Below are 22,968 nucleotides of genomic sequence, written 5' to 3' on the forward strand. Positions count from 1 at the left end.
ATATAAGGGTGCCCTGGGCAGCCAGTCTGCGCTGCTGCTGGTGCCTCCATGTGAGGCCTAAAGCCCCCTTATACCTGCTGTTGCAGGCTGCGACCAGCCTGTGTGCTGGTCGCCTATATCTGTCATGCTATCCTCCCTCTGGTTCCGGCCTGAGTCTCTCTCCCCAGCCCTCCTACCTCTCACTGCCCCTTGTCCCCTCAAATCGGGGGCTCACAGGTGGGCACAGTGAGAATCTAACAACACGCTACCAGTACCCAAGGTAAGCAACAACTGTCCTAAAGAGTTGTGCCCAAAATATCTGTGATTTGAGTTGCTTGCTTTTACTTTTGAAAAAACTGCACCCCTTTACTGAAACTACGTTGACAATGGGTTAGATATGTGTTGTCAATAGGGCCTGATCTATATGAGAGAGCACACACTATTATGGTCAGGGTATGAACAATAGTGAAATGGGATGAACAAAAGGTCTCACAAGGCTAGCAGGTTTGGACAATGGAGTTGAAATTAGGCTAGTTTCAAGTGTTTCTTCTTCATTGCAATTAGAAGGTTAGCATTAGCTAACAAAGTTGAAATAGTAAACTACGCTGATGTATAGAATTGCCTTAACATGCAAGTCTCATGAACAAGATGCTTAGGTGGATCCATGCACTTCTGGCTGTTTATACGCAGCCTTTTGGTTCTTTTGTAAAGGGGTTTTTGTTTCCAGTTATTTTTTCAAGCTCTAAAATGAGAGAGAAAAAGTAGAGGGTGCTAAAAAATAAAGTGGGAATAACTAAAGGCTTGGTTTGTCTGAACACAGCTTCAAGAGTCCGATGTGAGCATGGGTGGTGCCCTGTCCACATTTGAAGAGAACAAGTTGCACTTTGGAAGCATCTTTGCTTTCCATGGAACGTCTGCAGAGAATTTACACAGCATTTTACGATGCGGTATACTTTTTTTGTATGAGCAAAATGAAGTTTTTGGATAAAGAATTTACATCACTTGTACATAGCTAACCAGCAAAACAATCGGTTAGCTCATCAGCCCAGCCAGGTTGATATAGATACAAAAAAAAAAACTCTGTTGTGGTAGCAGTTGATCTGCAAGAGCTGGACCAGTAGAATAGAAGCCAAGAAGGCCATAGAGAACCACGAAATCCGAACCAGTTCTTCAAATCGTCCCTTGTAGCAAAAGGCCATGATGCTTATTTATTGGTGAGAAAGTGGTCCCATTAGAAACATATACTTGAAATCGCGTGAGCTGAGAACCAGATAGCTAAGAAGTCCTCCTTGTGAACAGGGTATGGGTGCTGGAGTTTTGCATGTTCAGCATGTCATTTTTCCGCGACAGTCCTCATGTCCTGACAAACCAAGAAGTGCCAAAGAATTGAAGGATTAGTAACCTCTTGTAACAAATAAGACAATTCCTAGCAAGCCAAAGTTGCCATAAAGCCTGGGCTCTGATTTTAGTCCAATCTTTCCCTGAGCATCCATTAGTAATAAGGCATCCAGATTTCATCTAATACCAATGAAAGCATGAACGGTTTTCCACATCTTCATAGCAGGTGGGCAGGCCATAAACAGATGAAAAATATCCTCTGTGCAGTTAGGGCATCTTTTGCATTGACCATTTGACTTGCCAATCCTTTGGGCATGGGAGTTTGTCCATAAGGCTTGGTGGAAAATGAGCCAGAGAAGGGCTCCTTGTTTTTCTGGATTGCCATAACCACTCAAATCTGAACTTTCAAGTGTAGGCAAATTCCTTGAGAGATTTGAAAATACATTTACCTTTTATTGAGTGGTCCATCTTCCCAAAGGGCAATACTACCCAACACAAGTTTCCGGGAGTGGTTAGCAAGAGCAAATTCATGTCTGATAGCCCTTCACTCCTTCCACTTCATGGCTTCCTTATTCTAGAGCTCCCCTCCAAAAATTTATTTAAAAAAAAAATAAAAAAAATAAAAAAAAATATATAGAGAGAGAGATTTGTTGGAAAGGTCACCTCCCCATCTGTAAGCCCCCAAATGAGGAGTGCGTGGGGGGGGAGACCTAGGGTAGGATGTGCCCAAGAGAGAAGAAAGAGAGGGGGCTGCCACATGGGCAGCACCTCACAGGATTGGGACCTGCAGATGGCGTCAGCATGGCGAGGGTAGTGGGCAGGTGAAGGGCCTGCAACAGACCCTGATGATGGTGCGGTACAGGCGGGTCAGGACAGCAGGATGTACAGGAGTACGGCGCAGGACACGTGGCTGGGAAGAGGACCTGGCAGAGGCGCAGATATGGCAGGATGTGCAGGCCCAGATGTGGAGCAGGAAATGTGGCTGTCAGTGGGCAGTAGGCATGCCTTATATAGGCTGGACCCTTGCCTTGAATGGAGGGCCAAAGGGCCCTGGAAGTTTGGGCCAAAAGCCCTGGGTTGTGTGCCCTTATAGGGCTGGACCAGCCACAGACTGGTCGGCCAGTCTGCTGCAGGCTGGTCGGTATTTTGCCAGCCCCCTTGGGGCCTATATAAAGAGGCCATTGGGCCTCATTCAATCATCCAACAGTTCAGCAGAACCAGCAGCAGACAGGAGCAGCGAGAAGACATTTTCTTGGGCCTCATCTTGGAGTGAAGGAGAGTAGGAGGTGTGCTGCAGACTGAGCTCTCAAGGGCTGAACCTTGGCTGTCTCTCAGGGCAGCAAGGTGTTGTGATCTAGACGGAAAGTCTACTTACGCTCGAGGTGGAGCACGCGGGCTCGAGTCTAGAGATAACTGGCAGATAGGAGGAGGACCTTGTGGTAAGATCAGAGGACCACACCATTGGTGGGACTCTGGATCTATCTCTTTTGTATTGTGTCCATAGTTTTGGACGGAAATATATTTTGGTGGTTTCTCTATCTGGCTGGTTCATTGTCTATTGATGAGTCTGCACATCTAATCTATGTGACGCACATTAAGTAAAGAAGTTTGTGATTCCACACCCACACCGCACACTGTGTGAGCTCCTGGGCATTACTATAAGTCTTCCGCTGTGCGTACCCTCTGTTGGGTATTTTCTAACAAGATTAACGTCTGCGGAAGGCCTCGCGGGCCTATGGGACAAAGTGCAAAGTACACCAAAAGGGAAAAGAACTCATACAAGCCACAAAGGGCTGGAGCAAAGGACGCGCTAAGACCCTTGCTCTGAGAGAGAGAGAGAGAGAGAGAGAGAGATTAACGTCCACGGGAGGCCTTGCGGGCCTATGGAACAAAGTGACACCAAAGGGAAAAACTCATACAAGCCACAAAGGGGTGAGGCAAAGGGCGCGCTAAGACCCTTTGCTGAATACTGTGCTGAAATATAGAGAGCTCAATGGCTCAAGCAAAATCAAGTACAAAAATATATCATATCATAACATCATCGCATCATATCATATCATGTGCTATCTGTTATCTGGAGTAGGCTGAAAAACTGGAACTGGAACTGGAAACTCAGAAACCAAAACCTGGCACTGTGGTGGCTCGTCTATGAGCGGTGAAAATGTCTCGAATTTGAGTCTGTCTGGCTGTCTCATGCTGCGGTGTCGAAGGGGGGCATGGTCTCCCCGAAGTCTGAACCCGCTGAGCTATGTTCAGAGTGACCCTTCGTCTCGGGTGGTCCCCTTTGAGGAAAGTTGTGATAGGGTGAACCTCGATCGAGTGTGCTCTAGGCGCTCTTCGTGTCGTGGGTGACCTCTGCAATCCTCTCTCGGTAATCCAGACTGCCTGCATAGTAGCCAGCTCCTCCTCCTCCACCCCACTGTGTCCTGGAGCTGACTTGAATGCATAAAAATTTGTGATGTGCCGCTGTGTGGTCAGCCTCTGCATCCTATGGTGTGATTTCCTCGTGCTGTTCTTTAATCTTTCGTAATAGGGTCTCCTTGTGTCGGCGCTTCTCAAGGAGATAGAGCCCAATGCAGGCCAGGTCATGGAAGTGGATTAATTGTGATAGTGGGCTGATGCCACTCCCATCTTGATAGAGACAGTGGTATCATCCCTGGATCTCGTAGTAGGCTGGGTAGGTGCAAAGAAACTGTTCCTTTGTCTCAACCACTACCAGTGTGCATAGTGTGCAGGTCCGCTTGTGCAGGTCCGCTGCTTTCTAGGTATATGTGCTTCTCTCACTGTCTCAATCCTCAGTTGATGGAATGAAACCCTCATCTGTCCAATGGCGATCCTCAGTGCATGTGTGACTCTACTGTCCTCGAGATATAGGGGTTCGACAATGAATCCCTCCTCTTAGATATTCAAGAAATGGTCACGATAGAACCGTGTCTCGGTGGGGAGCTCCTGATCTCCCCCCCAGCTCGAGACGTGTGGAGGTGGAGAAGATCTAACCGTATGATACAAGTAATCTCATCTCGTAGGATCGACTAAGGGTTGCAGCCATACTATATGTCACGATTTGACGTATTCCTTTCTCTATATCTAGACTTATGGATGGTTTGATGAATGGACACCTGTGGAAGGGTATGCCCTTTCGACGGGACACTTCCTATAAGGCACAACCCTTCACAAGAGACATTCTAATGAAGATACACTCCTATTGTAATGTACCCTCTCATCAAGGGTCACACCCTTCATAAGGAGTACACACCTCTTCATGCACATACACTTTGGAGTACACACTTTTTCATGTGTGACTCTTCACTCTCTATATAAGAGAGGCCCAATTGTATGGATGACACACTACAGACACTACAGACACTCAAGCAATACAAATATTCCTTGTCTCTGCTATTTCAGTCTCCTTTCTGTTCCTTAGCACATTTCTAAATATAGTAAATCTAGGATTTCTTACAGTGGTATCAGAGCAAATTTCGCTCCTGCCTGTAGGAAATGCCCCCCACCTTCTAGCGCCTATCTGATACATCTCTTTCCGCTAGAAGGATATCGGTGCACATTGTGCATGGAAGAGATGGAGAGAATGAGCATAAAAATATTTAGCGCCAACCCCACCTAAAGTCATAAATGGCCTCTCCATCTCCCCCACATCACGAGTTGATGTGAATGGACACGACAAAAATTGTGTCTTTTCATGTGCTTGGGCTGTCCCAAAACCAAGGGACGCACCTTTTTCACCATCGGACACACCTTTTGATGAAGACACCCCATCGTGGAAAAAAGGACACCTCTTTTCGTGTGGGGACACCCCTTTTCAAAACTGTGTCACACCCCTTCATGAAAAGGTACACCTATTCCAAGGGTCACACCCCTTAGAATAGGCACACCTTTTGGCACCAAGCACCCTACAAAAGGGCCTAAAAAGGGCAACCAGCCCTAAACCTAAGGCCCTTACCCTTGCGTTCAAGTAACCCAACCTTTAATAAAGCAAGGCCTAGCAGTTATTGCAGCCTTCGCAAATCAGCCTTTGGTGTCTCGTAAGTCGCGCCCTCTTCTCGCCTGCTGGTCCGTACAATCTATCATGCCGATTCTGCCCCTCCCTTGCCGATTTTCTGCATGCCAGCCCACGCCAAGCCTGCTGTTTTCTGTTTCCAGGTTTTGCGCAGCCTCCTTTGGCGGCCTTCCTTAGTCACGCCAATCATGCCCTCAGCTTTCTGATTCTGTTCGCCAGCCTTTCCTCAGCCATGGATGTGTTCCATCGCCTCTGAAGAGTGGCAGCCTGACGCCCATCTCTGCACAGCCTGCTCTCTCTCTTCACCTCGCCATCTCAGCCTGCGAACAGAGGCCTTGCTGTCCAACAAATCCCCTCAGCCAGCCCCTCTTGTACAAGAAAACCTCGCCTCTACACAACAGATCGAGATCCTGTATGGTTCGTGGTTTTGCTGGCAACATCTTTCTACCCACAACCGGACTGTTTGGTCGCTGAATCGCCTCCCTCTACAGCAAACCCTAATTTCGAAATTTGAAGCCTGACATCAGGACCTCCTTCAACTCGCAATTGATGCTGTACTTTTTCCAGCCCGAAGCCCACGGCTGGTACACGCTTTTCAGCACAGTCGGGAAGATCTAATCTATTCCAGATATGTCGCAACGCTCGCGTGCAGCCTCTCCGGAGATAAGCGACTCAAGTCCAAAAAAGACCCCTGAAGTCAACTTACAAGGCGAAGCACTACTTCAACTTCAAATTTCCCAGCTTCAGGACAACATCTCCGACTTGGTCCAGAAAGTCCAACAACTCCAAGATTCTCGCAGTACCACACATACAGAGGATGACGTGACGCAACCAGACAACTATGTGGACTCATTACCACCAGAGGTAGAAAACACTGAACTCCGTGCCCTCTACTGTTTACTCCAAGCTTCCAAAACTAAAAGACTTGACATTAAACTTCCGGAGGCCTACATTGGCCAACGAAATCGCCGAACAGTTGACCAATGGCTCGCAAAACTGCGCATGTACTTTGATACTGTTGACCTCAGTGAAGGCAAAAAGATTGCCTTGGCAGCCTCCCTCCTTAAGGATACAGCTTTCCTATGGTGGCAACGATGCTTAAAGGACGGCAAAAGTGTGTTAACTTGGGAACGTTTTGAACACGTGCTCCGTAAGCAGTTCATACCTGTCAATGTGGACTTCCAAGCACGTTCAAAACTCCGACAATTGGAGCAAACAGGCTTCCTGTCTTCCTACATCTCTCAGTTCACCACATTGGTGCTGGAGATTGATGGTTTAACTGAGGACGATCGCCTTCATGCTTTCAATCTTAGGCCTAAATCCCTCGTTACGCATTGATGTCCTTAAAGCCAACATCACCACCACAGCTGGCGCTATTGCTTACGCAGAGCGCATTACAGATTTTCAAAACACAGGGAAGCGGAGTGCTAATAGAACACATAACTCTACTATGGCCAAAGGTGCTCGCCCTCAAGATAACCCCAGGTTAAGAAAAAACTCGGGTAATTAAGGTCGGCGACAGTCTCAAGATCTCCACAAGTCTCAGAAATCGTATGCTGGATTTCAATAGAAGCACCCCTCCAAGGATCGTGCCTCTTCTTCTTCACAAAGTCATTACCGTCATCCCCAACATAAAGGTGCGGCCACTGACATGAAGAACAACTCTAGCACAAAAGGGCTTTGTACCATCTGTACAGGCGACCATAGATGGTTCGATTGTCCCAAGCGACCAAAGCAAAATTCCAATATGGAACCTAGCACTTCCCAAACAGAAGATGCTACCCCAGCACAAGACAAGAAAGGCAAAGCTGTTCGAATGGCAAATACCATCCACATGAGCCTTGCCAGCAACCCCGAACCTTCCCTAGCTACTCAAGTACTTTGTGTTCAAGGATTGATTCGTGGAACAACGGTCACTATCCTCATCGACAGTGGCTGCTCTCATAACTTCCTAGCTAGTTCTATGGTCGACAAACTTCGGTTGACCACTAGTCTTAGTCTCATGGACTATCAGATTGAACTCACAAATGGAACTACCTTCTTGTGCAACACCAGGATCAAGAACTTGTCTTTTCGCATCCAACATTATACGGACAAGTTGAACTTCGACATCATGCCTCTTTCTCGATACGATGTCATACTCGGACAACAGTGGCTCTACGACTATGATCCATCAATCAGTTTTCGCAGCCATACTATCTACTATCTAGTTTGTCCACCAAGGAAAACTTATTGAGCTTACTAGTTCTAGGGACTCTCCTTCAATCCCAGTTGCCTCTGCCCTACAAGCAAAGAAGTGGGTTCGTAAACGTTAAGTAAAGACTTCACTTCTGTTGGTTACGGTAGTAGAGGAGACACCAAGAAAGGATCCTCCTGAATACCTCAACCAACCTTTTTTCTAGCCCTACCTGGATATTTTTCCACAGGAATTCCCAAAGCAGTTACCACCTAGACGACCAGACCCAATCGAACTTATTGCCGGTAGTAATCCACGGTCGAAACCTCCTTATCGGGTTTCTTACACTCAAAATGAAGAAATCCAAAGACAGGTGACCGAACTACTGACAAAGGTCACATTCGGCCCAGTCGTAGCCCTTTCGGATCTCCTGTACTACTTGTGGAAAAAAAGAATAAGTCAATGCACCTCTGCATCGACTACTGAGCCCTCAACAAGCTCACTATAAAAAACAAGTATCCATTGCCTCGCATCGATGACCTCTTCGATCAACTTCTACACGCAACACAATTCTCAAAGATTGATCTTCGTTCAGGTTATCATCAAATTCGCATACGAGAAGGCGATGAGTACAAGACAGCTTTTCGAACAAAGTATGGACACTATGAATGTTTGGTCATGTCTTTTGGGTTAAACAATGCCCCGGCCACATTCATGACACTAATGAACGACATCTTTAGGCCTTTCCTCGATAAGTTCGTCATCGTTTACCTCGATGACATCCTCGTTTTCAGCAGATCCCTACATGAGCACAAACAACATCTTCACCAAGTTTTTGAAGTTCTCCGCGCAAATTCTCTCTACATCAACATTGCGAAGAGTGAGTTCTTCAAGACCTAACTCGAATATTTGGGACATGTTATTTAAGCTCAGGCATCTCTGTGGATCCCAAGAAGGTCGAGGTAATCCAAAACTGGCCTACTCCTAAGAATGTTCATGATGTCCGCTCTTTTCTCGGATTGGCAAACTTCTATCATACAAAGGTCTATCAGTTTTCCGAAATCGCAGCTCCTATGTCCGAATTATTGAAAAGCACAGCAGTTTTTCAGTGGCTTCCCAAAACAGTGTATAGTTTCCAACAACTCAAGCAAGCACTCACTACCACTCTAGTTATGGCTATTGTTGACCCAAACCTTCCATTTTAGGTCATGACCGATGCTTCCGACATCGCTACAGGAGCAGTCTTGATGCAAGAAGGCAGAGTTATTGCTTTTGACAGCCATAAACATTCTGATATCCAAACCCGATACCCGGTTTATGATAAGGAGTTTCTTGCCGTTGTACATGCTTATCGCTCTTGGAAACATTATCTCATGGGAGCCGACTCGGTGGTCAAGACAGACCATCACTCTCTAAAGTATATCTTTACTTAGCCAGTCATGAACGCTCGACAAGCACGCTGGGTTGAGTTTCTGGCCAACTTTCACATGACCATTGGGTACATTTCAGGACTACGCAATGTAGTCGCAAATGCTCTCAGCAGGTTAACTCTAGCATCAGCTATGGTAATCTCTATATTATCTGTGGATGTTCTGAATTCATTCAAAGGGAAGTATTTCGTGTGAGAGTTTGGGGAGAGAGAGAGAGAGCAAGAGAGAGTGAGCTTGAGAGCTGAAAGCTTGATAGCTTGGTTGCAATAGAAGAATGTAAAAGAGTGTACAACTGAAAGAGTTAGAGATAAGGTTTTGTCCTAGTGACAAAACCTTAGTAGTCACTAACCATAGTTAGTGAACTAACTGCGGTTAGGGGAAAAAACCTCTTAAAGAGGTAAAAGTGCCCCTAACTAGCTTATTAAATTACATTGGTCACTGTTGAATTATATCTATAATTCTAACACCCCCCTGCAGTGCCAATGTCATGTACAAGGCTGATCAATCACCAAACGGATATAAGTTCAGGGCACTGCGAAATGCCTCAAACTTTTCACGTGGTAGTGCTTTGGTGAAAATATCTGCAACGTTGTTATGTGTGAACACAAAGATCATACTGATCTCTCTTGCATGCAACTTCTCTCTGACGTAGTGATAGTGAACCTCAATGTGCTTCGTGCGAGCATGAAACACTGGATTCTTTGCCACTGCAATGGCACTCTGACTATTAGTGAGAATTGGAGAAGGACCCTCCAAAGACAGATGAAGATCAGCAAATAGACGTCGCAGCCAGATACATTCAACTGTTGCTGTGAAAGCTGCCCTGTACTCAGCTTCACATGATGAGGTAGCCACTGTAGATTGTTTCTTGCTCAGCCAGGAAATGCAAGATTTACCCAAAAAGAAACAATTGCCACTAGTGGACTGCCTAGTGTCATAATCACCAGCCCAATCTGAATCACTGTAGGCATGCATCTGCAAGTCACCCCCCTTGGGAAATAACAAGCCAAAAGACTTCGTGCCCTACAAATAACGGAAGATGCGCTTAACTGCCTGCCAATGCCTAGTTTTGGGGCTGTGCATGTACCTGCTCACCTGAGATACTGCAAACTGAATATCAGGTCTAGTGTTGCAGAGATATATGAGGCATCCAACAGCCTGACTGTAAGATGTGGCATCAACTGATTCTCCTGCATCATGCATTGTGAGTTTCAGCCCCGGCTCCATGGGAGTGGCTATGGGCTTACAATCATGCATGTTAAATCTGTCCAAGAGTTTCTGCACATACTTGGACTGAGACATAACAGTGCCACGTCTCTCTTGAGAGAACTGGATCCCCAAATAAAAGTGAAGCAGCCCCAAATCTAACATGTCAAAGGCGGTCTGCAAATCAGCTTTGAAATCTGCAATTTTATGTTCATTGGACCCTGTGAGCAGTATGTCATCGACATAAAGAAGGATGACTAAAATTTCCCCCCCATTCACATAATCCCATAAATTGCGAGAAATCAGAATATTGCGTACCATAAAACTCCAGAGGGAGTAGTTGGTACCATCCAACTTGTTTTCCTGTGAAAGACCACCGAACTGGAAGTTATTCTGATTTTGCTGGGCCATATCTGAGAAAGAGATTTAAGCAGATACAAAACTGAATTCCCTTACTGGGAATGAAATGCACAACTCCCAAAAAACACAGCCAAGCACTGGCTGTAAATGTAACTCAGATTTCTGCACTTGCACTGTCAGAAATCTGTCCAAGCATCAAAAACTCTCCAGAATCTGTCAAAAGTGCTGCAAAACACTTCAAGAAAGGAAGTATGAACTGAAAACTCCAAAATTGCTCTCCCAACACAAAAGCCCCAATTTGTGGCTTGAAATTGCAACCAGAAAGGGGCAAATGGTCTGAAAACCCCAAATGTTGCACAAATTGCTCTCAATCTGCAAAAGCCCCAAATTTCACTGCGAAATTGCAGTGTAATTACAAAATCCCCAAATTTCTTCAAGAAATTGTACTGCAGAATTGAAAGCCCCAAATTTCGAGCTTGAAATTATTTGCAAAGTCCCAAATGTTGTCTGCAAGATTGCAAGCAGAACTAAAAAAGCCCCAAATTTCTGGAGCAGATTCTGCAAATTGATTGCAATGTCTGCAACAAACAGGATGCCCCAAATGTACTCCCAAAAGCTGAGCCAAACAATGGCTGTCTGCAAAATGTGCCTGCCAAATATCACCTGCAGATGAAGGAAACCCTGTACGGATCTGCAGGTACAGATCTGCAAGTGCAGATTTTTGCAGCTGGACTGTACGGTCGTATGGAAATACACATGCGGTACGGACGAGCAGATCTGCCGTACGGAGTACGGATCTCTGAGACAGTACGGCGAAGTACAATCGTACGGCGCTGATGCAGGTAATGCTGTTACGGCGCTGCAGTACGGAAGATGTACGGCGCTGATGCAGGTAAGGCTGGTACGGCAGAGTACGAACAGCGATGACGCAGTTGGTACGGTACGTGCAGAGTACGGCAGGTACGAACAACGATTGCACAGCTGGTACGGTATGTGTAGGGTACAGATTCCGTACAGTCGTACGGACTGTACGGACAGTCTTTGGATTGCTTCGAGCTGTACGGACGGGATGTAGCAGCAGGGGCGTGGGCTGGAGGCAGGAGCTCAACGAGGCTCTGATACCAAATGTGAGAGTTTGGGGAGAGAGAGAGAGAGCAAGAGAGAGTGAGCTTGAGAGCTGAAAGCTTGATAGCTTGGTTGCACTAGAAGAATGTAAAAGAGTGTACAACTGAAAGAGTTAGAGATAAGGTTTTGTCCTAGTGACAAAACCTTAGTTGTCACTAACCATAGTTAGTGAACTAACTGCGGTTAGGGGGAAAAACCTCTTAAAGAGGGAAAAGTGCCCCTAACTAGCTTATTAAATTACATTGGTGACTGTTGAATTATATCTATAATTCTAACATTTCAATGATAAAGACTTCGGCACAGCAATACAAGTTCTTTCCAAAGATCAACCTTCGACTTCCGAACAGAAGATTTTCTCATCCTATTCTTACACGGACGACCTTCTGTATTATCAAGATCGCGTCTGTGTACCACATGACAAGTATGTTTGACGTCTTTTTGTTAAAAGAGCATCATGTAGTTCCTTATGCTGTCCATCCAAGCGTCAACAAGACTTATAGGTTACTCAGTGCAACATACTACTGGCCTCAGATGAAAAGCGACGTCATCAAAATGGTTACATCTTGCTTATCTTGTCAACAAATGAAAGCAAGCCGATGACTTACAGCAGGACTTCTTCAGCCTCTTCGAGTTCCAACTGAAAGGTGGGAAAGTATTTCCATGGATTTCATTACAACAGTACCACGATCCTCCAGAGGTAACACTCAGCTTATGGTAATTGTTGATCGATTGTCCAAAATGGTATACTTTGTTGCTTGCAAAAGCAGTGCACAGGCTCCGAACATAGCCAAACTCTTCATACAACACATCTTCCGACACCATGGATTGCCCAAGAATATCATATCCGACAGAGATCCTAAGTTTACCAGTCACTTTTGGATTTCACTGTTCGAATCTTTGGGTACAACTCTATTGTTCAGTTCAGCCTACCACCTAGAATCAGATGGCCAGACTGAAAGAGTCGACCAAGTTTTGGAAGAAATGCTTCGACATTATATTCAGTCACGCCTAGCAGCTTGGAAAGAGTATCTACCACTCCTTGAGTTTGCTTATAATAACTCTTTATCGGCATGACTCCATTTCAAGCAGCTTATGGACACACTTTGATCGTACCAACGAATTTTGTACTTCAACATCGAGTGGCCCTAGCTGATCAACTGGTTCAAGAAATGCAAGACATTCTACTCCAAGTCAGGGATCATACGCGAAAAGCGCAAGAGTGGTATCAACGGTCTGCCAACAAACATAGACGTCACCTGGAATTTGACACTGGTGACATGGTGCTATTATTTGTAGCCCCACATCGCTATAAGACGGTTAAGTCTGTGTTTCCTAAGTTGCGACCAAGATACTATGGACCTTTCTGGATCGTCAAGAAAAATTGACCTTTAAGTTACAAATTGGAATTACCACCATCATGGGGTAAAATCCATCCGACATTTCATATTTCTTGGCTAAAGACGTACATTCCAGGCGATGAAGCAGTTCCTCCTGCAGGTGATTATGTCCGAGAAATCGAAGACGATTATGTTCTCCTTATTCTTGAGCGTATTCTGGACCATCGACAGCGAGAGACTCGACATCGACTTATCACGGAATTCCTTGTTCTTTGGCGAGATCTGGAGGACTCCGATGCTACTTGGCAATCTGATGAAGACTTACAGTAGTATTTTCAGAATTTACCGTGATATTTTCTACATCAGTTCATTATCTTCACCAGGGTCTTATTTTGAGTGGGAGGGGATGTCACGATCTGTGACGTATTCCTTTCTCTATATCTAGACTTATGGATGGTTTGATGAATGGAACTTGTGGAAGGGTATGCCCTTTCGATGGACACTTCCTATAAGGCACAACCCTTCACAAGAGACATTCTATTGAAGAGACACTCCTATTGTAATGTACCCTCTCATCAAGGGTCACACCCTTCACAAGGGGTACACACCTCTTCATGCACATACACTTTGGAGTCACTACAGACACTACAGACACTCAAGCAATACAAATATTCCTTGTTCTCTGCTATTTCAGTCTCCTTTCTGTTCCTTAGCACATTTCTAAATATAGTAAATCTAGGATTTCTTACACTATACTGAAAGGGGGAGAGCTTGTCCATCTGAATCTCATGTTTGACAAACCATGTGGATATACGTGCATACCATGTGTCCGCCCCACCCTCAGCTGGTCGTCTGGATGACTCCAGAGCCAGCCTTGCTAGTCTCCAGTGAGGAAGTCCCAGACTCGATGGATGAAAGTCACTGTCAGAAAGATGGCATCAATCTGTAGTGGTGTCATGGCGAACTCTGCGTGTACTATCTCATGCAGGATTGAGGGCTTGCTCCGAATCATCCTAGATCCCATGGTCACGTGTAGCGCTCAAATCTCTTCCAGACTGCTATGGGTAGATCACATCCCCAGAAGGGTGTTGCATACATAGCAGTCGGTCGCACTAGCGTATCGAAAAGCCAGCACTTCGTCGGTGGATCTTGAAAGTGTGCCTGGAAACACTGTCTCTCCATTTGGGCGAGAGCACCCCATCCCCGTGTGAGTCGTGCTTGGGCTGCATGTGTCATAGTGAAAAGGGGTCTTGTGAAGACTGCTCCCAAATATGTGTGGGACTGCACTATCTCCACTGGCTCGGCTTGATAAGTGAAATTGAGTCGTCGAATTATTGCATGTGAGGTGTTGAAGACCATAACCTTGGTCTTCCCAAGATTGACTGTCAGGTCTCTCTCTGTCTATAGAGCACCTCTAGGGTTTCCAAGTGTCTCTGCAGCCCCTCTGCTGAGGATGAGATAAGGACTATGTCATCAGCGTATAACAATATCTGTATCATGAGATTGGCCAGTAGTGATCCTTCGTCCCCTAGGTGGTCTATGAAAGAGGTGATCTCATCAATGTACAGCCCGAAGAGAGTCGGTGAGAGGGGGCAACCTTGCTTCACTCCGATTGTACTCTCGACCCAATCCGATAGGCCACCTGGGACCCAAACTTTGCCTCTGACTGACTCGTATAGGCTTATCACCCCTATATCAGTGTCTCCGGAATTTGTAGCTCCTGTAACCTCCTGATCATGCGGGATCGTGGGACAATATCAAAAGCCTTCCAAAAGTCTATAAAGCATGTGTAGACTTTGTGGTGTCTAGACCTTGCCTCCTCAATGATAGCCCTCAAAGTGAGGATGTGATCTAAGGTAGAGTGCTCATCCACAGAGAGAGAGAGAGAGAGAGAGAGAGAGAGAGATTAACGCCTGTGGAAGGCCTTACAGGCCTATGGGACAAAGTGTGGAAAACACCAAAAGGGAAAAAAAACTCATACAAGCCACAAAGGGCTGGAGCATAGGGCGCACTAAGGCCCTTGCTGAGTATTATGCTGAAATAAAGAGCTGAATAGCTCAAGCAAAATCAAATACAAAACATGTTGTATCATATCATGTCATGTCATGTCATGTCATATTATGTACTATCTGAAAGTAGGAACTGGGACTAGAACTCAGAATCCGAAACCCGGCATTGTGGTGTCTCGTCTATGAGCGGCAAAAATGTCTTGGATCTGCGTCTATCTGGCCGTCTCACGCTATGGTGGCAGAGGGGGACGTGGTCTTCTCTAAGTCAAGCCATTCAACTATAACCTTCAGCTTCTTTGGATCCATCTTATTTTCTCCTTCAGTCTCTTATGCCCAAGAAACTGTATCTCAAATAGGAAGAACTCACTCTTTTTAGCATATTTTGAACAAGTGACTCTCTTTGAGGAGATCAAATGCAATCTTCAAATGGCCTCTATGTTCCTCTTCATCTTTGCTAAAAACAACAATGTCGTCAAAGAATGTTGCCACAAAAGACATACATCTCTGTCAAATCCAACTGATCATCCGATTAAAGATAGCTGGAGCATTACTTATCCGGACAATCACCAAATATTCATACAAACCCTGTGATGTTTGAAACGCAATTTTATGAATATCTTCGGGTGCTATCCTTACCTTATGATATCCAACTTCAAATCAATGCGATGTCAAGAATTCCATCAATCACAAGGATTGGAATTTTATGGTCATCTTATTTAGAGCTTAGTAGTCCACACACATAGGCAAAGGCCCATCTTTCTTTAAAGATAGAAGGACCCGTGGACAGAAAGATGAACTATTGGGCCTTATTGACCCATTTTCCAGCAATTCTTCAAGTTATTTCTGAAATTTGTCCTATTGTGATTTATTCACCCTATATGGAGGTCTATTGGGGGTGTGCTCCTTGGAATGAGATCGCGATCATTAAACTTCTCTAGGAATCATCTCTTCTCTATACTCAAGATGTCCTCATTCCCTTCCTTATGTGATTCCTCCTCGTAAAATCAAGTGAGAATAAACAGCATTCTTTAAAAATTTTGGTACCTGCATATGTCTCATCATAGGAAATAAGACTTGCTGTGACTATGGCTGTAACGTCACGTCCACGATGTCAAATTGTCACCGTCTTCTCTCTCGAAAGTATTTTGTCTGAGTCAGCTAATGCCATGGCTGTCCCAAAATGACATCCAAATCATCCAATGGACCTACCAAGCACCTGATCTTCGTACTTTGGCTTGCCTTGTCGCCACCTCTTGCAGTGCCTTTATACATCTGCTTACATTGTGCTCCACGACAACCCATCATTTAGTATCTTTTTTACTGTTATGTCAGTTGAGAACCTTCCACACGCATCATTGAAGGATCATATTCCAGCCTCTTGTATAAAGATGTCCTGCTCAACAATCTTTTGCCTTTCTGTTGATGCGCCGTCAATAAATTTGACTGTGGAGAGGTATTGTTAGATCTCTGTGTGCATATCTTTGTACACTTCGTACATTGACGCAACGAACATCTTGCATCGGCTCGCGTAGTTACCAGGGAACGATGTTCTGACATCCGGAATATTTGGAACGCCTTTCCAGGAAGCAGGCCCAAGAAGCAAGCCGGAACCGAAACTGCCTTCCTCCCTTTTTTTTTGGCTCTTTCAAATGGGTATTTTAGAGTTTGTATATAAAGTTTACAGCTGTAAAATGTCAGTTTCTTTCATTTTCTAACATAGTTTTATGTCATCATATGACGTGGCGTTTTGATCTCCGTTCCCCCTTCCCGAAACGTTCCCATTCGGACTCCTGAATTTCTGGAACGTTCCCGTTCCTTGGTAACTATGGCATCGAGTAGCTCATTGTCCATCTTCTCGTTGGATTTTTTATTTCTGTGTGAGACAAATAATCTACCCCAAAGTGAGGCAAACCATGTTTATGAATGAATTTGAAATCAAACTCTTGTAGTAGAAGCATCCATTTGATGAGTCTTGGTTTCATGACTGTTTTGTTAATAAGCCTGTGTATAGTATCAATCCATATACTGGCCATAGACTGGGAAGGGTGAACCTGTGATCCCTCCATGGCCTCCGTGTATTTGGCCCTCCAAATATGCCAAGCTGCAATGCTAGCTAGAATCTCCCAAGCCGTGTCTACTGAGGCATGATCGGCTCTGAAAGGAGTGAAAGGAACATCCTGGAGAGAGCATGACTTGTCGTATAATAAATGATGAGTCAGTGTCATTGTATAATAAAGGATGAGTCTGAGTCATGTCCCTCGAAAACACCTGAGGGCCAATAAGAAATAACCATGCCACTGATCCCCAGGTCATGAAGAAGGGTGTTTTATGAAATATGCAAAGAATCCTGGCAACACCCTTCAAGATCGTCCTCGCCTGTCTGCACTCCCAAAGGCAATGCTGAGCTGACTTAACTGCTGCGTGGCATCAAGGACAAGTAGGGTCAACCCCGAACCTTGATCTCCACAGGTTCACTGTAATCCCTCCATGTTTAGAAAGCCAAAAGAAGAGAGTGATCTTTCTATTTGTGAGGGATTTCCAAAGCCTCCTCCAAAAGTTTTTCTACACTTTCGCAGAAATATGAAAACTATCCTAATGAGGAGCTCTGGAGGGCCTCCAACCTCTATTGCTAAGCTGAATTTTTCTGGCATTTCTGACTATGTAACGAAAGAAAGGGATGCTCTTCTCTCGGTGCCCTTCATCAATCCATTCCCACTCCCCTGGGTCCCATTCAGGGATGTTTTTATTGAAGCTATATGTATATATTAATATAAAATCTTGGCGAAAGTTTATCGAGCTTGTTTTTTTAGTTTCATAATTTTGATAGAACATCTTATAATTTTTTATATTTTCTTTTAAAATTTGAAGAAAAAGTTGTAAATCTTTGCGAAATTTTAAGATTTTAATCATTAAAGTTTCAAATCTTGGCGAATGTTTCCAACCTTTATTTTTATTAGGCCATATAAACTTTCGACACCAATATAAAAGTTTCGCCTCTTAACGAAAGTAAGAGAAAAAAATCATCCTTGGTCCCATTGCAAGAACCTGATGGGAGAACCGCCATCTAACCAGAGTCTCCAAGACCCAAGTGCCATGATGTTTAAAGTATTTGTTCAGACTTCAATTCCATGAACATGTGATTTGCATTCATTTTTAATCTTATGATGTTTAAAGTATTGGATGATCTATATTTGCAGTATAGAGCATGTGGCCTTAAAAGACTTGATGTCATTGATGGTTTTTAGGGCTGCTGATCCTAAGTAATTCCAATTTACAAAGGAATGGGGCCATTTTTGGAGAAGGCATATATTTGTCAACAGACCCTACAGTTGCTCTTGGGTTTTGCAAGTCTGGCAAGGGCTGGGAGCATTCACATTTTGGGGAGAAGGCAAAATATTTGCTCGTTTGTGAAGTAGCAAAGGGCGACAAGGTGGTGTACTCTGGTGCTTCTACCTCAGAAGAGCTCAAAAAAAGTCCGCACAAAAACATGGGAACGTACATTATTGTTCAGAATTGTGACCTTGTAAAGCTTCGGTATGTGTTTGTGTATGTGCAACCACTAAATAGAGGTGTATACAATCCGAAGAGAGACTTTAATCCAACACAAGCTGCCATAGCACACTCTGCATTTCTTTCAAAGGTTAAAAGGGTGGATTGGTGTAAAGTGATGATATTATCATATGTCATTCTTCTTTTGGGCATTGCATATTTCAATTACAGTAGTGCTTCAAAGATTGGTGTAAAGCAACATCAAAGAGTGAGGGACCACAAATGATGGGAGTATTGCCAGTTTACCAGTCTAGAAATGGCATCTACTGTAAGAAATTTATTTTCAGGAAGTTAGTATTATATTCTTTGTTTCTCTTATTTTTAAAAGCTAGTACGACATTCTTCTTCAAATGCAAGTATTACACAAAGTGGTTCATTGGACTGAAGTTCTGTGTTGTGCAATTGGCCTTTTGGCCTGGTGATGCCTTGTTATCAATATTGCAAGAATAATAATCTTACTGCTCTTCCACAAATTATGAAACAAGTGAACCTTGTGAACCTTGTGAATTGGATGTGAACCTTGTGACTTGCCAGGTGGCTTGAGACTCACCAAACTTTGCAGAGTCCTCAGACTTACGACTCTGCAAACTTTTTTCAGACTAAGATGCGAAGTGGAAGGTGGATTCTTAGAGTAAGTCTTCTTGGAGGCTAGGGCTGACGACTTTATACCTTTTGCTTAGTGGTGGACGAGGTAGTAGTGGTGAGGGAGAGATTTTCTTGAGGGCTTGTCATCCGTTGAAGACACCAAAACCAGGGAGATTTGTTCCTACTATTGAGGTAGTTGTTGCTGTAGTTGCGGCCTTACAAGTTTGTGGAGGGATGATGCCCTTGTAGGTAGATTGGGCTAAACCACTTAATGGCTCATGATCTTCTCCTGCAATCAGCACGAATGCGGGCCAAGCTTGCAGTTTGTTTATGTTCAACCTTTCAATTGCTCCTACAGGGTTTGATAGAGGGTGCTGCCACAATTTGTGGGCTTTTGTCTTGCAGTATTTAAGTCTTAGCAACTAAGTTCTTCAAGCCAATGCATTTTGAAAGAGATCAAAGGAACGACTGAGGGAATGACTGATCCAACACTACATGTAAAAGGCATGGAGGATTTTTTGTGAACACAGTTCAATGCCAAGGGAGCCCCATTCTTGTGGATGCACAAAATGTTGCGCTTGGTGGTTTAGCTATTGATGAGCTTAGTCTTGTTAGATCTATCCACTCCGAACTTTGAAAAATAGTGACGTGAACTTTTTGTCTCCTGATCTCCATTCAGTTAGTCAACGAATCAATGCTGTGATTTGTATCTAGGAAGCCAACGTGGTTCCATGTCATTTGGGATTCTTTCCTTTCAGACCACATCCTGTTACCTATCGGAACCAAGTTTGGGTTTCTATATGAGTCATAATTGGGTCACCTATTTGGATCCGAGTTTCAAATGCTGATTACTTAGCATGTAGGTTCGATTTGGGATTGCTTTTCGGATCCCAATATTTGAATCCTAGTCCAAGTTGCCTATCCAAAATCTGACTTTATTGAGAACCCGAATCCGCTTTGTCCTAGCACTTTCTCTTTGTTCTCCTCATATTCACATGTGACATAGGGGGCATACATCTCACTAACCTAATGTGAGCCCTACACCCAAACATCGAATGAAATGCTCGACCTATTCACCAGACAGAGCCTTAGTGAAAATATCAAACAACGCATTCCTCTGTCAGGTAGTACATTGACTCTATGAGCACATCCTCAATCAGGTCCTTGGTCTTGGCATGGAAAATCGGGTTCTTTTGTGAGATCTCCATGCAACTCTGGTTGTTGAAATAGATCTCCACCACATCATCACTTTGAAGAGATTCATGTCTTCCAAGATGTAGCTGAGCCATAAAGACACTTGATCATACCATTGATTAGTCTTTTCCCTCTGTTGAGGACAAAGCCACGATGGGTTTCTTGTTGAACCATGAGATTGTCCCAATTCTAGTGCAGTATGTTTCTAGCATGTCTCTAGCCTAGTCTTAATCACAATACTCCTAGAACTTGATTCCACTTCAATAGGTGATTCTTTTGGATGTTGTTTCTAGCATGTCTCTAGCCTAGTCTTAATCACAATACTCCCGGAACTTGATTTCGGTGATTCTTTTAGATGTTGTCGTTCTCGGAGTCTTCTGTGTCTTCACACTCCAAAGTGGCGGCCTCCTCTTTGTCACTCTTCCTTCGAATTAGACTTTGTGTCACTCGATAAATTTGGTATTGGACCCGGTTTCAGGTCTACATTGGAGTGTGAGTGGGAGTCAGTCTTTTGGAACACTATATCCAGACTGATCACCACTTGTTGTGTCATTGGATCAAACAATCTATAGGCCTTGGATTCTCTTCAATGAAGCTAATGAAGATGCACTTGTGGTTGTGTTATCTAACTTGGTCTACGTGTCATTTTGTACATGGACCCTAGCGTCGGACTTAAATTCCTAGAGATGCTTGATGATATGAGAGGGTACAATTGCATTGATTGCCTCTACCCATAATGACTATTGAAGATTTTTCCCTCTCAATATACTCAACTGCTCTTGACTATCACCCAATTCCTCCTTTTTGCCATCCCATTCTATTGGGATCTTGTGGCCATGGTAAGTTGTCAATTCATATTAGTTTGCTTGTAGTACCTACCTAGGGATCTCATGCGCATTTGCCCGCCAATGTATGAGTGAGCTAGCTACAATGGTTCTGTGGCTTGGTTTGTGGCCACCATTGGAAATGGATCCTTGTAGCTTTACCCACATCCAATCTAACTAGGGATCTCATGAGCATTTGCCCACCAATGTTTGAGTGAACCAGCTAGTGGTTCTGTGGCTTAGTTTGTGGCCACCATTGGAAATGCATCCCAGTGTTGCTTGCCTTCCATATAGCCTTGACCACCATTTTGGATCTTTGCATCGCATCTGAAATTTCGCATGGTTGAATTTTTCATGCCATATCCTTGAGACATCTTTGTTTTCTTAGACTCACATAGCATTGTTCTTTAACAACCCTCTTTTCAGCGAAGGCCACACTCATCCCATTTCTTGCAAGTCAATTGATGGTAGATAGGTTTTTGCACAGATTTAGAAACTTTCCAATTGACTTGAGACATGCAATGTCCCAAGGATGTTCTCATAAGAGAAATTCCAAAATTGAAATAGTCCCACACCCCCAACAAGAAGGATACAAATCTAGGGAAACTAGAGAATGCACATAGGGAACTAACATATAGTTAGGAGAGGGAGGGCCTGGCACAGAGTTTGTGAATAAGAGAGCTGACCAAAAAAAGAGAGCATCAACCTTCAACCTCAAACATTCCAAAGATGGAAACTAAGGTAAAGAGAGGTGGTTGACATAAGATTGTTAATCAATCATTGTCACCTACTCCTATTGATGAGGGGAGAGAAGACACTGTTATACACACATAGTGATGAGGGGAGAGAAGACACATAGTCAACACAGCGTAAGAAGGGGAGAGAAGACACCAACCTATTGGCTATACAAAATGTACATGTCTCTATTACTAAAAAGATGCTCCATTATACAATATACAACATTCTAATGCAGGTCGCGTTAAGTACATAAGGACTATTCTCACTTGGACATAGGTCCCTTCTAGTCTTCTTTATGTTCCTAACCATCTACCCCATGTATATACATATGTCCTACCGTTGTACGTGAATGATGACCATCCAAATGATCCGTACTCAATAGTAAGGCCCACATAGAATACAAAGGGATTAACCAACTAGATAACCAAATCTCTGAGCATTGTATATTAAGTACGCACTTCTCACATGGTAGTAAATTTTCTCGGGTGGTGCGAGCTTCCTCTTGTCATACTAGATGGGATAATCCACCTTGCCCTCTGATGACAAACCCTAAAGCATCCAAATTATTGTAAGTGCTTCCCAATTAGTAGTGCTATATTTTTTCTCATGTGGAGTGAGCACCCTGTTGTCAAAATAGATGGCCTTGTCCTTTAGTTATGCCAAGATCAAGTCAATAGTAAGTTTTGGGAAGGTTAATGTTGTTTCTTCATCCAGACAAACCAAGTTTCATTTTGGGTGAGCTCATACGACAAGAGGACTACATTTTGGGCAAAAACCCTAATTGAATTTTAGTAGAAGCTAATAGATCATTTGACAAGTGCAATCGCATTAAGCTCATTGGCTGAACCATGCAATATATAGGTTTAATCTTACCTTAATCATAAGTCCTTGATGAGACACAATATGAGCAAGAAGTATGCCAAACTTCAGACAAAAGGTGCATTGGAAGAGTTTACCAAGATAGATGTTTTGTAACATTGTTAAAACACTTTACAAAGGTAGCTAAGATGAACTTAGGTAGTGATATGTACATAAACATCATCCAAAAAATGGCCATAGTATTTAGTGAGATAATCTTGAAAAGTTTCTACCATGACATGACT

At 43.9% G+C, this 22,968-nt stretch overlaps 1 protein-coding gene across 1 annotated transcript in view; it reads left to right on the forward strand.

The window, feature by feature from the left end:
- The window catches only part of LOC147883410 (uncharacterized), a 45,232-nt gene extending 26,423 nt beyond the window's left edge, over positions 1-18,809 (forward strand). Inside the window, exons 3-4 of the mRNA XM_087399939.1 lie at positions 800-926; positions 18,221-18,809. Of these exons, the coding sequence (XP_087256065.1) occupies positions 800-926; positions 18,221-18,750 (657 nt within the window). The 3' untranslated portion in view covers positions 18,751-18,809. The remainder of the gene's footprint in view (positions 1-799; positions 927-18,220) is intronic.
- Positions 18,810-22,968: the final 4,159 nt, after the last annotated feature.

Source organism: Dipteris shenzhenensis, chromosome 28, assembly GCF_047967505.1.
Source record: "Dipteris shenzhenensis isolate YYH24624 ecotype China chromosome 28, Dip_SZ_1.0, whole genome shotgun sequence".
Lineage (NCBI taxonomy): Eukaryota > Viridiplantae > Streptophyta > Polypodiopsida > Gleicheniales > Dipteridaceae > Dipteris > Dipteris shenzhenensis.